A 26,369-nucleotide genomic window follows, 5' to 3' on the forward strand; every position below is an offset into this window, starting at 1 on the left:
GAATAGACCAGGTACCACCATGGGAGTGCACAGTGCAGCATCATAAGAACAGAGATGAAAAGTTTTGATCTCCTCAATGTTGAAAAAGCTGATAACTTTGCCTGCTGTGCTTATTGCTGGTGTCAAGAATTTCCAAAACTACAAACTAATACTACACTAGACCCCCAAAAAAACCAGCAACAATGTACCCCTGTTACAGAAATAAGAAAAAAGCATTTACATCGCACGATATCAGTAATCCCAAAAGCTCCCAAGGTTTTGTGCTTTACCTATATTGGTGGGGGCAGTGAATTCATAGGCATACTGATAGAACTTCCTGGCTGCTGCAGGATTCATCTGGATGAGGGTGACACAGCGCTCACACCACACATCCTCGGGCTGGGCGCTGGGGAAGAAGGAGTTCAGCAGGAGGTTCACGATGCGCCGCGACACCGGCCGAGAGTCCGCCTCCAGCCGGGCCAGGAGGTGCTCCATGGGACAGATATTCCAGAACTTTGTGGAGTAAAAAGATGTTCAAAGGAGTGAAACAAAAACAGAGGAAAAAAACATCACCTTCATTGAGTGATTTCCATGGTAATAGTCTAATCAAATATAAAGAACATCAACCAGGAAAGCATGAGCAGCTTTTAATCTTACACCAATGTGTACTGGAGGTCAAATTCTGCTGCAATATCATTCTGCTGTGCTGATGTTTAAAATCTCCTGGTATCTCTGACTCACTGCTAAAATTGTGGTTCAAGAAATTCCACTTCACCTGCAATACTAATGCAATTCCATAGATACAGGGAAGAATTATTTACACTACAAGGATATCACCATAAAGTACAATTATTACCATTATGTGCCATGTTTCATATTCTCCTCACAGGACAAAGTAGGTCTAAACTACTCACAAGTATTGTGTTCTTAAATGGATCAACACCGTTTCCAAAACCATCCCGAAGCTTACATTACTAAATACTGAATGCATCCCATTCTTAGCTGAGCTCTAATTTATTTGTAACACAGAAATCAAATGCTATGAAATTCAGAAAGACTACACAGCTGTTTGCCAGCTGTAACACTACATTTGTAGTTTTACTGAGAAGATTCTGAATTAATTATGCTGGACAAATTAAAATTAAAACAAACAAAAAAGTATTTTTCAATGCCAAGGAACCTATCTTACTCTTTAGCAGAAATATTTGCATCAGATAATTACCCTGTGAATTTGAGCTATGGATGACCCTATTAAAACTGTCATAAAAACTAAGTTTAAAGTGATTCCAGGACTTCCTAGAGATACACATTATAGTTTTTAAATCAATAGAGAGTTATTGAAAAACATCTAACACTTACTAGGATTTTTTTTCTTTATATAAACCTGATCTTTCCTTCCCCTAAAAAATCCCTAACATTGAGTATTATCTTTTTTCTCTGTCTTCAATTGCAGCAAACTCAGAATAATTCACAAACTGACCTCAGTCACTCCTTGTATGACTTGCCCTCTGCACCCTTCACCACCTTCAGAGCCCTCCTCTGGATGCCTTCTAATAGTTTTATGTCTTTAGTAATCTTAGCAAGAGACTAAACCATTGTTAAATTAAAATATTAAATTGAAATTAGGAAACTATAAACATTAGAGAGTGGAATAAGAGCTCAAAGATGCTGCAATGCCTGTGGCTGGACAGTGGCACCCTAAATAAGAGTCCACAGCAGAATACAAAATACATTAAAAATCACTGTAAAGGACATGAAAATCCTGAAGGATGTGGTCACAAAATAGAAGCAGACATTATAAAAACAGAAGAATCAGAGCAAAAAAGCTACTTAGGGTTAAGGTGTTAGGCATTTAGAAGAGTTGGGCAGCTGAGGAAAGTGGCTGTAACCCACTGCTCTCCCCTGCCCATCCAGAGAGAACAAGGCCCCACAGAACGCTCGGGATACCACAGATATTAAGAGTATTACCAGAGCAAAGCAGGTTATTTTTTTTTTAAGAACACTGCAGCAGTCTCAAAATGTACTTTTTTTTTTTTTTTTTAATACATGCCATGATTTTGTCTCCTTGCTACTTATCAAGTACCATTATCCTACCTTGGCAGCCTTGGTAGCCTTCACTTTGAGCAGCATTTCCACAAAAGCCACTCGCACCTTCTCAGAATTATCATGCAGACTGTGTCTGGTTGCAGGCAGGAGCTGCTCCAGGAGTGGGTGACTTAGTTTGTTGTCCAAAATTATTGGCAGGCACTAAAATAAAAAAATCAAATCCAGAGAGTGGAGCTGAAAACTGTGTAGCTAAAAATTGTTGAAGAGGACTGTGACACTTGTCATGTTAAACAAAGCAGGGGCAGACACTGTGCATGCTTGTTTTTGTAATATTCTTTGGTAAAATCTGCTTTGATTACTTCAAATTTGCAGTGAACTCTGTTCAGTGAACTCACTTCAGCTGAATCAGCTTCAGACCTACACTCAGACCATGGTCTTGCCCTCTGCCTGAGGACACACCAGCTCTCTAAAATATGATGATTTCAAATTAGAAATACTTTTTTTTTAACAATTAATTTTTAAATCAGCACTTTCTGTTTATCCAGGATAGCTCCCCCATGAAGCAGTAGTGGAGCAAGTGAGGATTAACAGGATGACAGCTTCAATCTGAGGCTGAAGTGACACAGACAAAATCTTCAAGTGCAAATGTTGATTAGGGAGTTCATTTTTCTGTCCAAGCTATCAGTTATTTCTCACATGCCAGAAAGATGAAGATGAACTATTTCTAACATAGTGAGCAATGCATGGGAGGAGGCATGACCAGACCAGCTGTGGAATTACATCCATCCAAACCTCAGACACACAAAGTGAGAAACAAAATCCCAATTGTGCATGCCTTGGGATGCCTTAAAGCCAGTGATGTAAGAAATTCTGGAGCTGCCTACATATATTTTCAAGTCAAAGTGTTATTTCTAATAGCTAAAAAAAATTAATTATTGGGTCCAAACAGTCTGTGTACAACTGGAATTGAAAACCTTACAATCAGAAAGGCAATCAGTTACTATTTCAAAAGACATTTGTGTTTTCCAAACATGTGGCTTTTATGAAATGTGCAAAACCTCCATGTAGGAGGAATTCTGTTGCCTCAGACATTTTGAAGAACAAGATATTTCCTTGATTTAAAGTGGCCTATACTAGAAACCTGTACATCAAGTAAAACAGAAAAATGACAATCATGATAAAAAACATTTACTTTAAAAACAGAGCATCGAACATCAGCAGATGTTATATCACATGCCAGATCTCCAGTTATCTTTTTTAAAAGATCAGCAAGAATTGTTGGAGGAATCATCTCCCAGTACTTGGATATGATCTGAGTAACTCCCAGTATCCCTGTAGAGCGAACAACTGGATGGGGATCTTCTAAGAGACTCTAAAACAAACAAAAGAACAACACTGTGAGCATTTGGAAAATTGTGACTCTACTGCTGTTTGATCTGAGCCTATCATAGACAAAAGGCATTCCATTACATTTTAATCATTATGAAAACTGTCATACAATAAAAGAACTGTAATATCAATAGTCCCTCAAGGAATTTTACTATGAAGAAAATAAGGAAATTTAAACCAGAAGCAAAATTAAGGTAACTACTGGCCAATTTTTTCATTGGACTTTTGAATTTTTTCTTTTTAAATAAATCAAGTCTTGCATTTGTGACTTAATGAAGAATATCTGGATTTCTATTTATATGAGTTTACACTGATCACTGCTCCTATGGAACAACATAACAACTTTGAAACTTTCAATTATATGATGTGAACTCAGGAATCCCCCAACATTTTCTTAATGAAAATACTATGCTCATTCTCACCCATCTGGACTGGTAAGGAGATTTTTAGGTTCTCTCCATTATACTTAATTTCACAAGTATTTAGTAATACAGTACTGAACTTTGATTGAGTGCTTCCATAGTAACTGTGAAGCTCTCCCCCACAATCCTAGGCTAAGCAAGGATCAAGATCATTACTCATGCATTTCATCTTTCAAAGGCATCTCTCATTCACAGAATAACGAATAACAAAGCAAAATATTTCCTTTTTAGAGTTTAAAGTGGTGTATAGCATCTGCAGAAAACATACTATAGAAATTTAAAATATAAGTTTAATTTTGTATTTTCTGTACCACAGACCTCTATTTCCCTACAATTATTCAGAAATCCCATACATTTTAATTGCATCAACAATTTTTTTTTAGTTAGTTCTGACAAAAGTTTCATTTTTAACATTTTCATTTCATTAAAACTTACAAAAAGTTCCTCAAACTGTTTCTGAATTTCACTGTCCATCTCTTCAGCAGTAAAACTGGGATCACGAACAGGAAAAGCATCCACAAACAAAAACGCTGCATTTGCTCGAACTTCTGAGTTTCTGGCCTGTTACAATGGAGAAAAGATATTTTTCCATAAGGATCAACTGTTAATATCCAAAGGTGTATCCTGTCAAATACTGTTCTCCAAACATTTCAGCAAGTGTTTTTAATTAAGTAGATGGAAGAGATTAATTTACAAATGGATGGAAGAACTTAAAGTCACATAAGAGTTTTAATGTTTTATTTACATTTCTGCCCATTCAGTAAAACCTGAGTTATTGTTACAGTCAGCTTTCAAAGCACATCAGCTGCAACGACCCTGAGGAATCACAGTCAGAGCCCTTCTGCTTTCTGTAAAGTGAATAAATTAAAAGCAGTTGGGATTTCTCTTGGTGGCCTTACAGCTCCTCTTCAAGACAGAAGACTCTTGAATTCAATCAGACTGGATTAATTAACTTGCTTGTCAAGAGACAGGTGATTTAATTGAAAAGCTCAAGCCTGTTTCCTCAAGAAAACAGTATTTAGTGACTAAGTACCAGAAAGCTTGGAGCATAACTTATCCAGCAAAAACTTATTCAGTTCTGCATCCCTGCACATAAGGATTAGGAACATGTTCTGAGCTCCAGGCAGCTCATCAAAAATCTATGGGAAGCCTCACAACATTTTACCACATTCAACAATTTTCACTGTACTCCACCATGTATTTTACTGGTTATACAGACACAAACACAAAAAAGGGAAAAGAAAAAGGTGTATATTTAGACAATCATTGAGTGAAAGATAATTGATGCTGTGGACTCAAAGGACAGAAAAAGAGAGCAGGCAATGAAACCATGAAGAAATTCAAGGCATCTCAAGGAGAAAGCTGAAATCTAACCACCAAACTACATTTTATTTATCAAAGATAGCAGTGCAGAGATGAAGAGCCTCTATCGACTTCTCTTGGAAAGGAGACTTGGAAGGAAGAATTTTGTCCAGATCTTGTGTCCAATAAAAAAATAAAAGCTCTCAATATAACAAGCAAAGTAGGCCTAATTTTAACAGCAAGATGAGACAGTTCAGGGACATTCTTGACTATGCTAATAATTTAATTATCTTCTTCCCTTGTCATAAAGCACATTGAGATCAAAGCAGGGAAAAGGAACATGGCAACAACCATGTAATATTTAGACTTAAATAAACTAATGACAAATAAAACCAGAAAAAACCACAATAGTAACAATTACTTCAAAATAAACTAATGACAAATAAAACCAGAAAAAAACACAATAGTAACAATTACTTCAATTACAATCTGGTTTAGGTTTCTCTTCTTGACCAAGCCTGATGTGGTGGAGTAGGACCATAACATGCCAAATTGTTCAAGTCAACAAAATTACTAGGAATTTGGAATTGGATACTACAAAAGCAAACAAAGCACACACATACATTCTTTAGTTAGGGACTTGTGTTTTCCTTTATTTACTATGGATAATGCAAACAGTTAAAAGGTGACAAGACCTAATTCTTAATTCTATCCTATAAAGTTATAGAAAATCCTTTAACTCTGAGCCTGTCTATATTTAAGAATTAACACATAACAAGATCATATGTGAATTCAGGGTGAAATAGCTCTTCTGCACTAACATTGCATGTGAAAATTAATTCAAATGTGGTTTTGTGCAATAACCTAGACCTTGTCTACCACAGCCATTCCAGAAAGTTAATTTCCATAAACTTTTTAAGTGCATTACACTGAATTCTATTAAGCTCACTTTTAATTCTGAACTGAGTACCCACAGTTCAAATTCCTGCCTTTAATTAACTGGAATTTATCCCAAATGTATTTGCATATTCAGGCTAGTACAATGTCTTCACAGAGGTAGAACCTAAGAGTTTAAATTCATGGTCTGTTTTAATCCACACTGACTTTTCCATGCCAGAGCCTGCAGTAATTTAAATAACTAATATTTCTTTTACCATTATGCTTTTACTATTCTGAGGAACTTCCAGAGCCTTTTAAAAACATAATTTACTTTTTTCTTCAGTTAATTTTCACAGCTTTCTTTTAAACTTTAACTGGTCTTACAGATTCTGAAATTAACTTCATATTATTTAAAACACTGCTCTCCCAGGACATCTTAGTTTAAATGTGTGGGATGTTAAAAAAATATTTAAAAAGACAACCAAACACTTTAAAGGAGTCACTTCCTTCAACAGCTTGAATTCCTGGAGGAGTGGTTCTTGACTTTTTCAGCTTGATAAGAAATAGCTTAATCACTACTTACACTAGATAATTGTATTTTTATATCCATATATCTTCTCATACTAACAACCAATCACTGCACATCTCTTTTATGTTTGTATTACTCTTGCTTTTCATAATAAGAACATGAAAAAATTATGAAGAAGTTACATATGGGCTTATATTATAAAAACTTAAGAGTTGCATAAAGGCTTATAAAAATGTGCTGGTAAAAGCCCCAACAGAACCTTGTGCAATCTAATTACTTGCAAAACAAGCAATTGAAGAAAAACCAGAGAACTGTATTACAAAATGTGCATTCTCAATTTAAAGATTTCAGAGATGAAATCAAGTAGTTTCAGCATCCACAGTTCTGGAACTCACTGTGTTCTTACAACTGAAGTATTTTTGCTCTCTGTAAGAAGGAGTAAACAGGCCTTGTGTGTCCTTTCTGTTTCATAAACAGTGTTCTAGAACAGAATTTGTTCTTCTCTGTATTAAATTAGGGATTTGACTAAAATAGGAGCATCAAACTAGTTATCTGAAATTAAACTGACACTTCAAGCTTTGGAGTAGAATCCATAACAGTTATAAGAACAGTTATAAGCTTCCCCTTCTTAGTTGTGTATTTTAAACTACTGGTGATTCTGAGTCACAGCACAGTTCAAACCACCAAACACTTCATGCAGTATTACATGATTTGTTCCAGCCTTGGAACCATTAGTGATGTGAAAATTATGAATAACAGCTGTTAAAATTTCAGCTACTTGTGGAATCTGGAATTCTCCCATTGTCTTACTGCAAATCAATCAGTGACCTTTTTTTTCCAGATCACACATCTTCTGTTACATTCCTCCAAATTAATGTATGCAGATTTCATAAGGTTTGACAGAATCTTCCTCCAAAAAGCAGTCTAGTCTCACATCTGAGTCCTGGCCTTTGGCAAGTGACTACAACCCTTCACTGACAGGCAGCAACTCCCTTGAGAATGGAACAGTGTATTTTGTTAACTTACCAAAAACCAGTTAAAACCTCTATTCTTTTTAGGGACAGAAATGGAGAAATTAAAGGAAGCCATGATTTGTAGCTATCATTCTCTGGCATCAGGACACAAATGTTTCATCCAGAGGGTTCTTGTTCATATAAATTCTAAAAGGATGGGATCCAAGATTTAATGTAACACCAAACAAGATATTGGCCTAGCAATGACTTTTCATATTCCCACCTCCACCACAGGGTTCTGTTGAAACCAAGCAGATCTCAACTCTTTCCTGCAACTCATAAAATCCATTATAAACAACTTCTGAAGTTAACACTAAATACTTTCAACTTTGAGAATTTCAAATGCCTTTCTCACGTCTAGAGAAGATGCTTATGACCAACCAGTAAATGAAATTGTAAATGTTTGCCAGAAATTAACTTGGCTGTATGTGTACACTCTCACAAACAGGGATTTCATAATTTCAGACAAAATAAAAGCTGTCACAAAGAAGGAAGCTTGGCTCCTCTTGATCACAGAGTGTAACTGAGCAGACAAACTGCAGTGGGTCCTCCTTAGTCCATGCATGCAGTCCACAGAAGGACACACACACCATGAAAGAACTACAAATAATAAATGTCATTCTGAAAGCACATCCATACCATTAATGTCTGTCTATACAATCCAACTAGAATAAAAGTTTTCCTAAATTAATACTCCAATAAATTCATTCAGATGTACTCTTAGGCTGGTAGTTAATCAACAGGTGAGACTAAAACATCCTCTGAACACTTCTGGCTTTGATGAATAAAACACTGATAATTCCCTAAAGATCTTGGAAAAGATAATACCAGATTACACAGAATTTTCAGACTGAGAAGATAAGAATGGCAACTGCAATCCTGGAAAGCACTCTAGGTACCTGTAAACAAAACTGGATTTTACAAGTAAATTATATTAACAAATTAGAACATTATTGTGCATGCTATGTCTAATTACAACTTAAAAACTTGCTCAGCTACATCTGTGATGTTAAACACTCATTTTGGTTTTTGTGGCCATCCATTTTAAAAGCAAATAATAAAAACAGAAGATGTGGAAGGGACCCAAAATTTAATAGCTGGAGAAAGACATTTATATTTTCTGAAAAGGATAATTACCTTTAGTGCTCTCCAGAGGATGGGCTGATACAATCTATAGAGCATTTCTTCAACTCCTTGACGGACTTTACTTTGTTTATGAAAATAACTCAGCATCTAAGAAAAAACAAATAAAACAGGATCCAAAGCCAATTTTAACATTCTACATTCAGGAAGTGGTAAGGAGTTGATGCATTTCATAATTATGTAAGACTAGAGCTTTCATACTATGAAAATGATAAACCTAAACATGCTAATTGACCCTGTATCTTATTAGGAAGTCTCAAAAATATTTCATTTAAAACAATCTAATTAATATAATATTTTATAATTTTATAGAGTCATTAAGTTTATATAAAGATCTACAACTAAGAAAAAAAACATGGCTAGAGAATTGCACAGCAACACCTCATTTTTGTTACTATAAAAATTATTTTTAAAGTGGCTGGTAGAAGTACTTTGAAACTTGAAATTATGAACTACAGATAAATAAGCTTTTTCTCTGTTAAGAACAAAGGAACTTATCTGGTAAGTGGAGTTACCCAAATACACATACACATACCCTAATACATTTTTTATGCATTGATGAAAAGCAAGTATCAGCACTCTTTGGAACTCAAAACTGTGCTTAATTAGCTAAAAATCCTGTTATTTTCTGTATCTGAATTATGCAGAAAAGAAAGAGAAAGTGGAAGACCAGAGCAGAATATGAGAAAGGACATAATGTAACTTGATTTGAAGAATTCCTCCGCTTTGAAACACTGAGCAGTTTGAGCTGTGTTCTAAGGTTGGTAATTAATCAGAAAGTGAGACAAGATCATCCTCTGAACATTTCTGGCCTTGATCAATACAGCACTGATAATTCCCTGAAGATCTTGGAAAACAGAATACAAGATTACACAAAATTTGAAAAGAAGCTGACCCTCTCTCTAGTGGTCAGTTCAAATTTATTCCAAGACCTACTCCTCCTGCAGCCCAAAGACATTTATTCACTGTCCTCTTTCAAGATCATAAGCCCCAGAGTCTGTAAAACATGAAATGCCCTGTCAAATGCCTGCTCCATCAATCAGGAATCACAGGACAAGGAAATCCTATAGCTATGAGAAAACAAAACAGAACAAACCCCCTAAAAATCCAACCCTAAAAAATCCAAACCAAAACAAACAAAAAACCCACTCTAGAATTGTACACTGGTATGTCAAGCTGAATATTGCACACAGCATACACTCTAGAGTCTGGGTATTTGGAGCAAGCATGGGAGGGGAAGGGGCATTGATCAAATACAAATGTCCTAAAGAGGCTTGTGCACTTCTCATTCTGCTTCAAATGCTCTGCTCATGACTGAAAGCCACAGACAGACAACTAGAATCAAAGTTTATCCCTATAAACCTATATAAATCCCCTACACACAATCAAAAGAAAAAAGCCAAGCTTCATTTCAGACCCATCACTAAGTTTGCCTCAAGAAGGTTATGACTCTTCGTCCCTGTGATCATCTATGGAAAGGTCAATTCTGCAGGTAAAGAAAGCTTAGACAACAGACAGCAAAACCTATTCCTGACACTGGAAAATCCCCTTCTACTTTTGAGCAGCAAAGACAAATCTGGTGCAAAACTATAAGCAGGTTCCTCCTATAATTTGTTCTAACATTATTTCTCAGAATATGCTATTTTTTAAGTATTTGTGGTGGGTTGGCTCTAGTCACCAGCAGAATACCCACAGCCATGCACACACTTATTGCAGCAACTTGTGAGGGTTCCTCAGGGTGAGAGATATAGATGAGAATCTTGCTTCCTGATCAGAAGGCTGGATTTATTAATTTATGATCTATGATACATTATGACTGTACTAAAAGGAATAGAGAGAAAAGTTGCAGAAGCTGCTAAGCTAAGAATAGATTAGAATCTAAAAACAAGAGAGCTCTCTGTGAATCTGTTCCAGAGCTTGGACCTGTGATTGGCCCTTAATTGTAAACATGGAACATGAGCCAAATCACAGGTGCACCTGTTGCATTCCACAGCAGCAGATAATTATTGTTTACATTTTTCTTCTGGGGCCTCAGCTTCCCAGAAAGGACAAATCCTAAAAGAAAGGATTTTTATGAAAAAATGTCTGTGACACACACTCCCTGCTCAGTGGGGAAGAAAAAAAATTGGAAGAGAAAAGCAAGTTCATGGATCAAGATAAGGACAGTTTAATGAATGAAGCAAAGAGGCCCAAAAAACTCCCCAAAGGAGTGATGCAAATGCAACCACTCACCACCTGCCACAAGCAGACCAATACTCAGCCAGCATTCCAGCAATGGCTGCCTCCCCAAAACCCACTTTCCCTCAGTTTGCTGAGGGAATGATGTTGTGTGCCATGGAATATCCTCCTGGTCATTTGGGAGAGCTGTCTCAGCTGTGACCTCCCAGCTTCTTACTCATGCCCAGCCCACCCCCAAGGGAAAACACGGGGAGGAGAAAGCCTTGAAAGCACACAGGCACTGCTCAGCAGCAGGCAGAACATTGCTGTGCCACCAGCACACCCCAAACACAGCCTGCTAGGAATGAAAGTATTTCCATCCCAGCCACACCTGGTATGGTATTTTAGTATGAAAAGGAAATTTGCTAATTTGTAGCAACTGATCTCATTTTGATGCTACTAGGTCATGTCATGCTTTCCTGGAACTTACCTCTCTAACTTTGGAATGAACAGAAGAATTTCTGGGTAGATGAATTCCATGATGCATGAAATCCTGAATGCAGTTATATTCAAGTACCTACAGTAAAACACACACATGCTCCTGTTAACACAATAAAACAAGAATAAGTACTGTAGCTGTTCAGCAACTATATTTTCCCTAAAACAAGAAACTGAAAATAGTACCTGCTATTATTTCTTACTTGGCTTCTGCCTTGCCCAAAGTTTTCCATGCTGGGGGCCTCAGTCTGCCTCAACTGATTATCAAAATTTCAGAATCTAGAATTAATCCAATTGTCAGAAGCTAAAAGAAGGGTAAATAAAAGTACTTTGGTATCTGAAATTTTGCTCTAGCATTGTTGTGATCTGTAATTATGCCGTTAATAATTTCCATGGAAATCCACAAAAACTGATAAATACCTGAGCTATCAACTATACAGATTTGCACATGCTGAATAAAAGCTTCAGTCATTCAGCTAACAGGCATGTTTATGAAAAACATTGTGCATATGCATATTTGTGTGAACCAATATTTCAGCAGCAGAATTAAAGGTGTTTAACTGCAGCCAAGCTGATCTCAGTGGGAAAACATTCAAAGCATGACATACAGTTGCTCCTTGACAATGCTGAAGGGGCTCTTTCCTTAGGGAAATAATTTTTTAAGGCTTGTTAAAGGAACCTCTCTGTAGTGGAAAGTCATGAGTCTTTCCCACCCTGAAATTCAAAACCATCCAAATGAAATTTCAAGCATAGTGTTACCTCTGTGAATTCTCCTGACACCTTCTTCCAGGCCCTGAAGTAAACTTCTGAAATGCATTCCACCAAGGATCTGTATTAACATAGAGGAAACACTGTCAAGAAAGCATACTAACCATATCTATGCACAATTCATAAAGGTGAAACATGAAGTTTTGTATAAGAATCAATATTCTTCTTAATTCTGTGCAAATTGCTTTTTAGAAGAAAATCTCTTTTTCAAGTCTACACCCATAACTACCAAGTTAACTCTTCATTAATGATCACAAGCACTATTACATGATACTTGAAATATCTCCTATGGTGGGAGAGTCAAAACATTCAGAGAGATATTTTACCAGTTATGTCATGAAGAATGCCTGGAATTCTTTATAGACATGTACAGGAATATATTATTCTACATGAAAGCCTCTGATTTTAATACACAGAATTACTTCAGCAATACTTCACCAAATAATCAAAGAAAAAAAATCTCCATATTTTTCATCCATCAGCCAAGTTCTCAGGCTATGATTTATCCTGCAAGTCACTTCTTATTAGAATGCCTTACATAGAAACCTAGAAAATTCAATTAGAGATTGCTTGTAGGAAAAAATAGGAATACCCTACCAAAGAAGAAATGGACCTGCAACCCTCACAGAAGCACTGCAAATAATGCAGTCCAATTTCTATCCAAAGTCATTTGCTTTAGCTAATGGCAAATCAACATTTACTGCTCCTATAACTGTACACCAGGCACGTCAGAGCTCCTATGAAATGAAGTTGCTGAAACAATATAGCAGTAATATTCAGAAGATTTGTGGGTTTCTGGTTATTGATATATTCTTTCAATACACTAGGTATTTTTAGAGTGAGATAAACAAGATTTTAGACAAGCTCTTACTAATGAAGTACTCTTACTGGGATGCATACCTTGGAAAGAACTGTAATTGGTTTTTAACAGTTCCATGTATCATTTTAATGAAGTTTACATTCCAGGTGAACAAAAAACTCAAGAGTCTTCTTCCCTGTGTGGGGCGGGGAAGAGAGGAAGAAACAGAGAGAACTCAAAGATCTGAAGAATATGCAATTTAAGAGCTACCTCAAAAATCAGCAAATACAAAGGAAATTACATCTTTAATTTTAAAATGCATAGGTGAAATGGAAAAAAACTATTTAAGATTCTTAATTATTAAACAGAATTCAAGCACTCCTTTTATTCATAGTGTAGAAAGAACACAGAACAAATGAACACATGGATCACATATCTGCCTCCACTCTTTCCATGTCCTTTCTGGTTTGGTGTGCCTTCAACTGAGCAGCATTCCAGAATGGCAGCACACTGTGCAGTCAGCACCCCCATGGAGGCTGCAGCACTGAGCTCTGTCAAGTGCCAATATCCCAAAATCATCCTGGGGTGACACTGAAATGATGCTGAAGGCATAAATAAAACACTACAACTCTACCAGCACTGACACAGACATTTTTTCATAAAATCCTTTCTTTTAGGATTTGTCCTCTCTGGGAAGCTGGGGCCCCAGAAGAAAAATGTAAACAATAATTATCTGCTGCTGTGGAATGTAACAGGAGCATCTGGGATTGGTCTTCTGTGAGTGTTTGGATTTGCTGACCACTCACGGGAGAGTTTGGCCTTGCTTTCTGCTGGACACAGAACTTTGTTATTCATTCTTTTCTATGCTGTTCTTAGCTTAGCAGCTTCTGCAACTTGTCTCTCTATTCCTTTTAGTATAGTTATAATGTATTGTATTTCATATATTAATAAATCCAGCCTTCTGATCATGAAGCAAGATCTCTTCTATCTCTGTCACACTGAGGAACCCTCATCAAGTCATTGCAATACCAGCACTGCATGCAGAAACAATTTTAACCAAGCCACAGAGAACAGCTGGGCCACTGAGGAAATTCTATGTTTTGATCAGCAAGGACAATTCCTTTCCTCCTGCCACATGAAAGGTAATGTTGTGAACCTCCTGGAGCTGCTTTCATTCATGAAAACAGAAACTATTTTTCCCAAATCAGTTTTCTTCCATTTTAACAAGTCAGGAACAATGATGACAAATCTGATGAGCAATAGGATTTTGTAAAAGGCTGTGGATGAAGGAAATAAGCCAATGATCTCCCAGAATCAGCAAACTCTGCCCAAGGAATTGCAGCATTATACAGTATCTGTACAGGCAGCTTCACTCTGACTTAGCCTACAGGTGAAGGTAACAGTTCAAAATGGCTGATCACACATAAGGGTGAGTCAGTTGTAAGGGTCATTTGTATCTCTCAGCTTTCTAGCAACAATTCAATTAGGAATCAATAAAGGAAGTGCAATAGTAAAGAGCACATTGACAGAAGTGCAAAAGGTCACTGAATAAACAGCAGAGGTTCAGAGGCACTTCCATTGAGAGCTGGGCCAAGAGTTGTGTTCACACCTAAGACCAAACACAGAAAATTGAATGCCAGACACATTTGGAATTGGAATCTCACAGAGTAGAGGAGGGAGATGGAAGTACAGTCAGTCAGAAACTGCACTGTAGTGAATTGATAACTGAAATGCCTTTGGGTGAAGAAGTAACTCAGAAGCTCAGAGAAATCAAGACCTAATGGCCAAATACAATGTCAAGATTTTTGGCTTCAGGTCTGGTGGAAACCTTCCCAACTCAACAGGGGTTGTCTCTATAAACATAGAGGAGTCCCACTTGGCATGTCACACATCAACATCCCTGACAAAATAAAAGGTCAAGGGAGTTTTGACCTTCAGTTCTTTCCTCAACAAGGCAAGGATGAGGACAAACTCAAACTCATCTCATCTTCTACAACCCCAGCAGCAAAACAGATGACAAAAAGCCAAAAAAATAGCTTTCAACCAATTCTTTTTAGCCTTAGGTTTCAAAAGATTGAGCCTGCTCCTGAAAATGGTAAGTGCCTCTAACTGAATCTGCTGCTTGTGATTAATGGATCTGCAATAATTACTGGTAACAACATTCTCATAATTGTGAGAGATAACCTGGAGTTAGGTGAATGAGACTGTGAACTGTCATCTTTGGGACTAATGCAGTGTCAGTGTTGGGTGTCTGGTTCTGCTGTGCTTGTGGACACAGAGCACATGACTTTGTTCTGTACACACAGAGAAGGTGAGCAAGGAAAGAGCACAACAGACCCACCTGTAAAACACAGGAACCTGCTCTGCAGCTGTTTGACTGGAAACCCTATCTGAACAAGAATGTTTTCATAAATCACAGAGGGAGAAATTCAGAGGATCACTCCACTAATGATAAGCCTCTGAGAAATATTACTGTGTGTTAAACAGCACAGCCTGGGAAGGCAGAAACACTGAACACCCTGATCTTGCAATGAGGTGTAATAAATGTGCAGTTCTCTATTGGTTTAATCTGATTTAGAACAGATACACTGCATTCCTGACCCTTCCCTTCCTTCAGTCTTGCATATGATGAACCATTCCAGACAGTTAATCTGTCTGAAAAATAATCTCACTAGGAGAAAACAGCCACCTCCTTCAATCAACCCACAATATTGCTGCTTGAACATTACACTGTGAAAAGGAAAAGAGGAATGCTATTCCATGGCAACACAGGATCATTGCAACCTGGAGTTATAGCAGCTTAAGCTACTGTGCTACTGTGCTCTGGGATATGTACTCTGAAAATCCAGCATTACTTTTCTTAGGAACTGTAGAACAAGTCTGAAGGCATTAAAGGGAGTATTAGGCCTGATCCACAGAAGCTCACTTTCAACTCAAAGCAATTCATACATCATGTTGATACTTGGTGTTACTATATGCATTTTAGAAGCAATACAGGATGCAAAAAAAGGTTCAGCAGAGATACTGGGGGAGTGTTGGTTGGTTTCTTGTTGCCAGAAGAAATCTAACATTAGTGAAATGAACCAGGAAGGGAAATTAGAGAACATACATGAGGTATGTTACCACAACTGAACTCCCACAGCACACAAATGCCAAACAAAAGGACTTGCAACTGAGGTACAATGGCCTCACAGCAACAGGAAAATGCTTTGAACACTTTGAATCTCCTGTCTGCAGAGCTGGGAAAATCCAAGTTGGTTACCATTCTGGATAAGTACTGGAAGTTCATATAGTGAAGTTGGATTTCTGCTCACAAACTGAGACATGTGAATTTGGATGTTTAAGTCACTGAAATGCTAATTGTCTGAAGAGTGTTTTATGTGATCAGCTGTTTAGTTACTGTTTTATGGAGCTGAATTGTTCTGTTGACTCTGCTGACTGGGGTTAATGTGGCACACCCTACACACAGAGCAATTTCACATGCCCAGATGGTTTTCCAGAAGGCAGAGATCTATGACAGTGCTTTATGTGCCAGCCCCACCTGGATGTCTGAGGCAGCTTAGGTCATTTAATGCAGCATGGGTCATTCACTTAAGCAATCAAATCCTTCCCAGGACCTGTACTGATTATGCTCCTGCACAGATGTCTAAAATTATTTCACACACTTAATTTAACTGAACCCTGTCCTGGGATCTTTCCAGAATGGGTTATGGTTCTCCTTTTATTTTGAACTATTATCCTTCAGGATGTGAAGTGCCTTGGTATGGGGCTGGCACAGCAAGGTTTTGGAGGTGGAGGCTGCAGAGGTGGTTTCTGTGGGAAGCTGCCAGAAGCTTTCCCTGTGCTGGCAGAGCCAAAGCCAGAGGGCTCCAAGGCAGCCCCACCACTGGCCAAGGCTGAGCCCTTTGGCTCCAGCTGGGAGCTGCTGCTTTCAGTCAGTGCTTCCAGCCAGAAAGCAAAGAATCCACAATCCAGGATCTAAACTATTAATGAGCAGAGAGTGCAGTAAGGTGCTCTCTAGATCTACCTAGAAAGAGGCAGGCAATTAATGCATAATGATAATGCAAAGGTGACAAAACGGCAAGAACCAGAAATCCTTGGGAGAACAAAGAGAAAAATCTCATGCAGGGAAGCGAAATGTGCAAAGCGTGACCAAATCTGCACATTCTTGTGCAGACATAAATTTTCACTTTAATATGCCAGGAAAAATATACATTACTGAGTCTGATTTTTAGTCTACTTTCCCCCCACATATTTAAAAAAATCCCACAACAAAACGTCAATTTTATACTCTTTCACTCAAAGATTCAAGGAGCAAACTTCCTTCAGAAAAGCTGTGTAGTAATTAACACGTTCTACTAAAAGTCTCACATAATGTGGAAGAAAAAAAGAACTACAATAATTTACATCTAAAGCCTAGATAGCAGTTGTATTTTACATATGTAATTGCCAATCATTTACTGTGCCTATATGAAGATGAAATATTAAAACAATACAGTGGATTCAAATAAAACAGAAAAAAATACAGAATCAAATATAGAAAATGCATTTAAAGTACTGTGACAAAGAACACACACAGGTACACACTTTTTCCAGATGGCAAAAAATGGCTTAAAATGAAATACACCAAGGACACAAAATCAATTGTGAACTCTGTCAATAAAGCCTTACCTACCTTTCCTCTTTCCACACACATTTTCTCTTCTTCCATTCCCACCTCTCATATTACCTTGGTACATCATTATTTTAGTCAAAACTAAAACAGCTTAAAATATGATATGTAAGTAACCAAAATCCCACCAACTTTGTGGCAGGTATCCAAACCCTGCTCTATCAACCATTTCACCTAATTCCTTTGCTATCTCCATTTTTAATTCGACATATACCACAACCATGCACCAATCTCAGAGCTCATTTTATGACAGAAGTTCATGTATTCCACAGGAAAAGGAATATTTATTTTAAATATGCAGGGAAGAGATAGAACTTCAGAGACAAAGTAATGTGGTCTGGTCACCTAACCAGAAAAAAGGCTTGGATGCCACAATTCTGGAGCACAGGCACAATCTAAATAACAAAAGAGCAACTGTTCACTGAGAGAAATCTATGTAGTTAAATAAAGTAATTCTTATTTTTCTGTCAAGTTGGGTTCTTTTTATGCTACTTTTAAAAGAGAATATGGCAACACATTCTTCTAGATGAAGTCATTTAGAAGGAAAATTATTTTGCTACAGTAACTTGTCTTGAATAAAAGAAGAACTGCTATAAAAGAAAAGAAAAGAATTACACCAGGGAATGATTTAAAGTATCGAGGGAAATGCACTGGAAGCAAAGCACTTGATTCTTATTGCCTCAGGATAAAGGAACTGAGGATTTAGACATAAACTTTCACACTTTAGTCTGGAATAGAAACAAGTTTTCCAAATGAAACAGTATCAACCATTTATAGCTTGGAGTCAGAGCTGATTTCTCTCATGTTGCTACCTACTGTACTATAAAAAAAGACAAACTGCAGAACTATTAAAAGCAACCAAAGCTCACTGGCACAAAACCACAGTAAGATAAAAGCTGGCTTACCTCTTCTTTCTTAATGTGTTTTACACTCATAAAACACTGAAGCAACAAGTCTTTGACTTCATTACTCTCATCTGAATCATAATCAAAACAAAGTAATGTCTGATGTAGATTCCATACACGAACTATATCCACACCCTGACAGGGAATAAGAAGCCCACATTAGACTGGAGAAGCTTTGCTTTAATGCAAAAAGCTTTGATTTAATGCAAAACTGCATTGAAAGGATTTTAAATAATGAACTTGAAATGCATTGTTACAGATTGTGAAATTATGAATATTCATTTCATCCTATTACTGGGAAAAATACATGTAACTGCAGAAATTCTGACTTCCAACAAATGAAGATATGCTCAAGAAATGCTCAAGAAAAAAAGTTGCCATTCCATGCAAAATATGTTAAAACCACATCATTGCACTTTTTAAACTTTATACAGTACATGCAGTTAACAGGGAAAAACAGTAGAAAGAAATAAGGATACATCCATTGAATTAGTGCAAAAAATGTGTATCACAATGCACCAAGCAACTCAAACATTTTGAAAAATGAAAGAAAAATTATTTGTAGAAAGATAAAACGCAAGAGAAAATGAAGCTTCCCACAAAAGCTGTTTCTATGCTTAGCTGAACACAGTACTTAATATCTGAGTTGACAAAAAGTTAATTACAATAAAAACCTTGGCCATTGGACTGGACAAAAGAGTGAAAAGATTAAAAGGAATGCAAAAAAAAAAATTAAAATCCAGTTCACTTGTGAAACTGATGCCAAAAACCTTTAAAATTTGTTCTAGAGAAGGCAGTGGTTTATTGGAGGGATTATCTCTCTTGAAATATTCAATAATAACCTGAAAGTTATTATTGAACATAGCCTCAACACAGCCTCAGCCTACCACAGCAGCTTTATTCAGGCTTTTCCTCAGCAGAATGACAAACAGAGTCTTCCCCAGCTGCTCCTTCCCCTCCAGTTCCTTCTCCCACCACATTTCACACACACGTTGGATGGCATCCTGTAGGTTTTTTTCAGATGTAGATAATGCAGGAAGGATACCTACAAGAGTAATGGGATAATTATTTACTGCAATGAACCAAGTCATTCAAACAGCAGTCTGCTAGCTCCTGCCACACTTCCATGGCTTATGCTCACTGCAGTATTTAGGCAACTCTATTTTGGCCCAAGTTTTGGATCAGTAACAATGGAATATTGAGTTTCCTTTAAAAGTAATAAAAATCAAAGGATAATCAAAGTTACCTTAACTATTTGCATTCCAACTTCTAAATTGTGCAGCTGATTTCTAGGTAAACATTGCCTTAATTTTGTCTCATAAATATGAACTCAAACCAGTACCAACTTTTCTCCTGTGAATTCTGTTTCACAGTCAGATCAAACAGCCTCTGTAAAATGCAGCATTCTGTACAGAGAGGCACTCACCATTTAGGATAAACACACATTCCACAAGAGCTTTGTAGTTTACATTTTCATCCACGGCAGGTATGGAAGCAATAACAACAGCTGCCACTCCTTGGATCACTGCTACAGTCTGTTTCTGAAAGAAAGCAATGCTGAGGAAACACTTCTGCAGGTTGTTTTGGGCTCAGAAAATAACTCAAACAAGAAATGAACCTTAGCAACAGAGAGCAAAGCTGAAATGTTATTATGCTTCCTTTCTGAAGAACGAGCATACTGGCAACCAAAACCTTTCAAATAAGAGGTAAAGAACAGATTTTAAAGTACATCTTTTCAAAAAGTTTGAAAAGGGGTTTCAGCTCCAGCTAGTAGATAACTTTGAGACTGTGCATGTGTTTCCATTCCTGCACTAAAATCCTCATCTGCAATAAACCCACTCAAACACACATCAATTTCAGAGCTGAAAAGACTTAACCAGCAGGGTCATGTGTAACTCGGAGATGTACATCTGGTGAATTTCACTCCAAGTGTTGATTCTACAGACCTTGGAACAGATGACTGATTTTTCTACAAGCCTCTTGGTTTCTCTAATGATTTCCCCACTGCATTTCTTTTCTTCCACCCAAAATTAAATAACCTTTTCCCCCAGTATTCTCAAGGCTACATAGACTACAGCACAGAAAATTCTAAATTTGTGCCTTCCACAAATTTAGAATACATAGAATTCTATGTATTCTAAATTTGTGGAAAGCACAGTTGAATCTAGATTTCATTATGTTCATCAAATAAAATGAGATAGGGAAAAAAAAATCAGGTAGTGAATTTCTTATATGCCAGCTACTTAAACTTAACATGTGCAACATTAACATTTGTTTACTAACATAAGACATAGAAAAAGCCCATTCAACTCTACTGAGAAAACTAAGTCACATCTTTCATAATTTAAATTATCAGAAGAGCTAGTCTTTTAGAGCATGGACCAATCATAAATTCAGCTTAACACTGAAATTAATAATTAATAAATTAATTAATAAATTAAGCCTTTTTAAAAAATGGGCAGGAAGGTGATATTTGGAACTGGTCTTATTTCATAACCCTTGCATGTTTTCAGATGTTATGGAAATATTCCATTTTATTTCCTAAAATACACAAAACACTCATCATGTTTTCATTTTACAAGATTCTTACCATTTCTGGAACTATCTCAACTTCCATGTCATCATCATTTTCATCATCTCCAGTCCTGTGCCATGTTTCCACAGGGTTCTCCATCAAGCTCTCTGTCAGCAGCTGTGTCAGTCTCTGCCATAGCACTTCTTTCTGCTTTCTTGGCAATTCTTGCAGTAGCTCATTCAAGTCAAAATGATCACATGTATTTTTCTATAAATGGTCAGAACACACCACACAATCCCACATCAGCAAAGTGGCTTATACTTCATCATCATCTTTTCTACATTTAATCTGGGTTTTTACATTAATGATTAACTTATATTCCTCTCCAGTTAGAGGTAAAATACCTTCTAGAAGTTATATTTTTTTTAAATAGCATAAGAAACTCCTGCTAGTTAACTCTTTATCATGAAGCAAGAGTTCTGCCTTTAAGACAGAAGTCTTTACCCTTGATAGCAATGAAGACAATTCCATACCCTTGGCTAAGATGCTCAAAACTGCACAGAATTTAAGTCCCTGATTATGTCTTTGCTCCCTTAAGTATCAATTGATGATGGCTGTTGAAAGAAAATCCTTAGGCAAGGACTGGAAACAGAGCAGTCAGCAGAGCCATAGGGACAACACTTGTCACAGACATATTTTCATAGAAATCCTTTCTTTAGGATTTTTCCTCTTTCTGAGAAGCTGTGGCCTCAGCAACAAAATGTAAACAATGGTTATCTGCTGCTGTGGAATGCGACAGGTGGATCCATGATTGGTCTTGGGTGAATGTTTGAATTTACTCACCACTCACAGCAGAGCTGTTCTTGCTTTCTGCCTGGACACAGACCTTTGTTATTCATTCCTTTTCTATTCTTAGTGTAGCTAGTTTCTGAGAACTTTTCTCTCCATTCCTTTTAGTATAATCTTAATGTAATATATATCATAAAATAATAAATGCAGCCTTCTGAACATGAGGTCAAGATTCTGGCCTCTCTCTTCACCCTGACAAACCCTTGCAAGCCTGGTGACAGCACTGATTTGAGATGTGCACACATCAGAGCTCTGCACACTGCCATGTGTTAAAGCCCCTCACCAAAGCCAGCTCCTGAGCCCACAGCTCCTGCTGAGGCCCTGCAGACAGGGAAGGCACCATCACTCACTCTCCAGTAGAGACTGCACCACCAGGCTGATCTGAACTCTTTCCTAGAAAGAACTTTGCTAAAGGAATTTACCTCAGAGACACAAGGAGTCTGTTAGCATCAAGGAAGGGTAGGCAACCTGCTAGGAAAGGGAATATGCAGAGAGAAGATGAGGAAGACCCGGCCTAGCCAAGAGAAAGAAAGATAATTTCCGAGATGTAATTTCCAATACAGGAGTGAAGGTTGGATCAAAACACTTCAGAGGAAATAGAACTCCCATAATCTTGAAATAAATCTATTTTTAGTTTGCAGATACACTGCAAGGCATCAAAAAGAGAAAGTTGAAGGTAAAAACTGAAAAGAATGAAAGAAGCAGCAGTAGGTATTGCAAGGTTCCCAGAAGGGTATGAGAAGAAAGATCCTGTTAATATTTATAAGAGAATTTCTATTCAATTCTACAACTGAAAACAAATACAATAAACCAAAGGCCTCACAGGGAGTTCTGCAGCCCTGTGCTTCACACAAACCCAAAAGACAGGATATTAAGATTGTACTGTTTTAAACAGAAAGAATGAATCCATAATAAGATCAGAGCTTTAAGATTTTTCTTTGGGATGATATGAGACAGAATTATTCCAAAATCTATGAGGACAAAGGGTGACAGTGAATGATAATCATATCTGTGATTCCTATTTTTCTAAGAAATTCTGTATTTTCTTGAATTAGAAAGGGATTTAGTGGAAAAAACCAACAGCACCTGCTCAAGATCTTAATGAACAGCACCACAATATGACACTGTTAAAATATTACAAAGGAAAAAAAGAAAAGCCCACAGGCAACCCTGAAGGAAAATTAGCAAAGCCCTGGAATTTTAGAATACACAGATGAATCTAAACAGTGAAAGTGCAGGAAAGAAAAATTCAAGGGGGAAGTAAAAGGGGGTTTGGGATGTGTGTAGAAAACAGACACTGAAAGAAGTGATGCTAAAAACTGAACTTTGAAGAGTCTAAAAGGCAAATTCTAAGGCTAGAGCACCAACTAAGTAGCAAATATAATACAAAAACTAAGGAAAGCAGTGAAGCTTTAGTGATGTTTTATTTAACCACAGCCTCCTCCAGAAAAGCAATCAAGAATTTTTCAAGGGAGACCCAAAAAGGAGGATCCTCATACTAAGACAAGACATGGTCACACATCCTCCATTGCTGCAGCTTTCAAAAGGAAATTATTAAAGGAATTGAAGTATTTTGGACAGTCAAAAAGTCATGGGGATATTCATGTTCCCTTATGCTACAAGGGCATGAAGACAATTTTAATCAATTTACTCATTGTAGCTGGTGAAAAAGTTTCCAGAGAGATTGGCAAAAGCTGAACACTGCTGCAAGAGAACTCCTGTGAATTGGTGATGGCAAATAAAAGGATGAAAAAAACCCAAATAGCCCATGGCACATTAAAATATATTACTGAATGCAGATGGCAGAATCAACACAACCAAATCAATTGGAAAGGAAACACTGCAAGTGAATACTAAAGTGAATAGTTTTTTTGCTAAAGTGTTTAGATTTGGAAAAAAATGGGAAGGAGACTTTAGGCAAAGGCAGTCTGGTAATAAATTTATCATCCATAAGTACACCCAGGCACACAAATGAAAGAAATAGCAAATTTCTTGGGGAAAGATTCAAGGATGTCTGGGAGACAAACTCTGTAAGCTTATTACACAGAACAAGATTGTGGGTTTAATACAGTGCTACATGAAATCAGTTCATGCCTCTGGGCACACAGAGGCAACTGATCCACTTCACCCTGCCACAGGTACTACCAGAAAATACCCATAAGAAAGCTCAAGAAACAAACTGCACAGTACCATTTATGGCAGCAAGCAAGAGATGTCTGGAAGAGCTCAGGTATATTTAACACCAGACAGATTGAAGGTGAGTGGGAAACAGCTCAGTGCAAATTATTATTTCTCATTATTATGCAATATATACACAAAGTGAGAATGAGCTTTTAACAGTAGATTCCAGGGGATTTGTTTGGTTGTTCCTCCCTGTTCTCTCCACACTTCCTTTAGAAAGAGCAATCCACCCCTTCTCTAAAGCATTCAGTGATAAAAAGAACAATTCAAGTAAAATTAAACACGGACCAAAGAACAAGTGGACAGCCCAAACTACCAAATGAATGAACAAATACTAGTGAAACACAATTCTGCTATGTTTGTACATTAACTCTTATTTATATACCAATAAACTCTTCCATGGGTTGAAATGTAACAATGTCAACAACAACAACATGTAATCAGTATTTGTTTAGAATTACACAAATACTAATATTTTACTTTTAAAAAACAGTATGTGGAACAACCAAATACCAGAAAATTATCTGGTTTATAAACATTCATTCTTCAGATTCCACAACTTTTTCAGCCTATATTCCTTCAAGTGCCATTTGAACTTATTTTGTATAGCAATCATCCCCATCTGCAAGTACCAGACAGACAGTTTCTGTCCCTTTGTCACATGATTTCTGCACCTGGAACAGACTCACGACTCCAGAAGTGATAAATGTACACACTGGCTCACTTACAGGGCTCTGAGTGTAACGCAGGAAGTCTTCAATTGACTCTTTAGACACAATTTGCAAAAATGCTTCGCGCTTCATCCTGGAATCCACTTTATAACCAAAACATAACATTAGAGAAGGTACTGTCAATGTACTGTAAATCATATATCAGTTATATACATAGCATTTATATATATATTTATATATTACAGTAGTTACACATAGTACTATATACTACATAGTTAAAGTAGTTTTCCCCTCCAACATATTTTAGTTATCTGAATCAGTATTTGGATTCACAACATCACTGGGCTGCAGGGCTTGCTTTCTTTTTCGGTCTTTTTTTTTTTTTTTAGTAAGTCTTAAAGCAGAATAAATTGCTAATGGATACTTTGATTTTTAAAAAGCACAATGCATTCTCCAGCACATACCCACTATTTAAGCTAGTCATAATTCCCAATAACAACACTATTTATTTGTATCAGAAGCACTGAGGGGTAGTAAAATGGTCTATTTTCTCGGCTATCAAATGAAATGGAAATGGGAAATGGGCAAGGCCACCAAGAGCCTTATTTGCTTACATAAACATTCCCTCCATCCCAAGTGTCTCCTCATGTGATTCTCCAGGTGGGAAAGCGACTTACACAGCATTTAGTGAGTGTGAAGCCGCACCACAGAACGGGGCGGGGGCCGCTCCTGAGCCCTGTCCCGAGTCAGCCGGGGGCTCCGCCAGGCCCCGGCAGGGCAGGCAGCGGGGAGCCAGACGGGCCGCTTACCTGGGGCTCCCTCACAGCGGCCGAACCCTCACGGACCCGCGGGACCCTCAGAGCGGCCGCACCCTCATGGACACGCGGGACGCGCTTCCAACACCGCGGCACCGCCTCTGCGGAGAGGAACGGAGCCGGCAGACACGCGCGTAGAAGAGCCCGCGACGCACGGCAGCACCGCCGGAGGAGACACGGACTCCGGGAGCCGCTCGGAGGGGACACCGGTGGGCAGCTCGAGGCACCTGGGGACGCTCCGGAGCACTCCGGGACGCCGCCAGCCCCCGCCCGGTCCGGTCCCTCCGTCACCCGCCACTTTTCGAATCCTCCCGCGGCCGACGTTGCGCGCGCGCCGCGGAACTCCCGTCTCGTCTCGCGAGAGGTCGGCCGCCGCCTCCGCCCTTTCCCGCGCGCGGTGCCGCTGAGGGCGGGGTGGGGGAAAGGCGGCCCTGGAAACGCACTCGGGACAGGGGATCGTGTTCAAAACTCAGGGAACCCCCTCGGGACAGGGGATCGTGTTCAAAACTCAGGGAACCCCCTCGGGACAGGGGATCGTGTTCAAATGTCAGGGAACCACAGCACAGCGTCAGCTGGGCTGGAAGAGGCTTCTGAGGTCACCGAGTCCAACCTGTGACCGAACATCATCGGTCAGCTAGACCATAGCACTCAGTGCCACGTCCAGTCTTTGCTAAACACCTTCAGGGAGGGCGCCTCCACCACCTCCCTGCGCGGCCCATTCCAGTCACCCGTTCTGTGAAGAAATTCCTCCTAATGCTCCACCTGAACATCCTCTGGCGGAGCTTCAGGGTGTGTCCTGTCCTGTCGCTGGCTCTGCCGTGGAAGAGCCCGAACCCC

General features: G+C 38.2%; 1 protein-coding gene across 1 annotated transcript in view; it reads right to left on the reverse strand.

Moving 5' to 3' along the window:
- Window positions 1-25,567, reverse strand: part of NCAPG2 (non-SMC condensin II complex subunit G2) — a 43,287-nt gene extending 17,720 nt beyond the window's left edge. Inside the window, exons 1-14 of the mRNA XM_063176377.1 lie at window positions 25,527-25,567; window positions 24,775-24,860; window positions 21,092-21,283; window positions 19,928-20,042; window positions 19,389-19,546; window positions 18,502-18,636; window positions 13,026-13,120; window positions 12,117-12,186; window positions 11,350-11,436; window positions 8,697-8,792; window positions 4,272-4,397; window positions 3,218-3,397; window positions 2,074-2,226; window positions 270-492 (exon numbers count right to left, since the gene is read on the reverse strand). Coding sequence (XP_063032447.1) covers window positions 270-492; window positions 2,074-2,226; window positions 3,218-3,397; window positions 4,272-4,397; window positions 8,697-8,792; window positions 11,350-11,436; window positions 12,117-12,186; window positions 13,026-13,120; window positions 18,502-18,636; window positions 19,389-19,546; window positions 19,928-20,042; window positions 21,092-21,283; window positions 24,775-24,849 — 1,705 coding nt within the window. The 5' untranslated portion in view covers window positions 24,850-24,860; window positions 25,527-25,567. The remainder of the gene's footprint in view (window positions 1-269; window positions 493-2,073; window positions 2,227-3,217; window positions 3,398-4,271; window positions 4,398-8,696; window positions 8,793-11,349; window positions 11,437-12,116; window positions 12,187-13,025; window positions 13,121-18,501; window positions 18,637-19,388; window positions 19,547-19,927; window positions 20,043-21,091; window positions 21,284-24,774; window positions 24,861-25,526) is intronic.
- Between the last annotated feature and the right edge of the window lie 802 nt (window positions 25,568-26,369).

Source organism: Melospiza melodia, chromosome 1 (assembly GCF_035770615.1).
Source record: "Melospiza melodia melodia isolate bMelMel2 chromosome 1, bMelMel2.pri, whole genome shotgun sequence".
NCBI lineage: Eukaryota > Metazoa > Chordata > Aves > Passeriformes > Passerellidae > Melospiza > Melospiza melodia.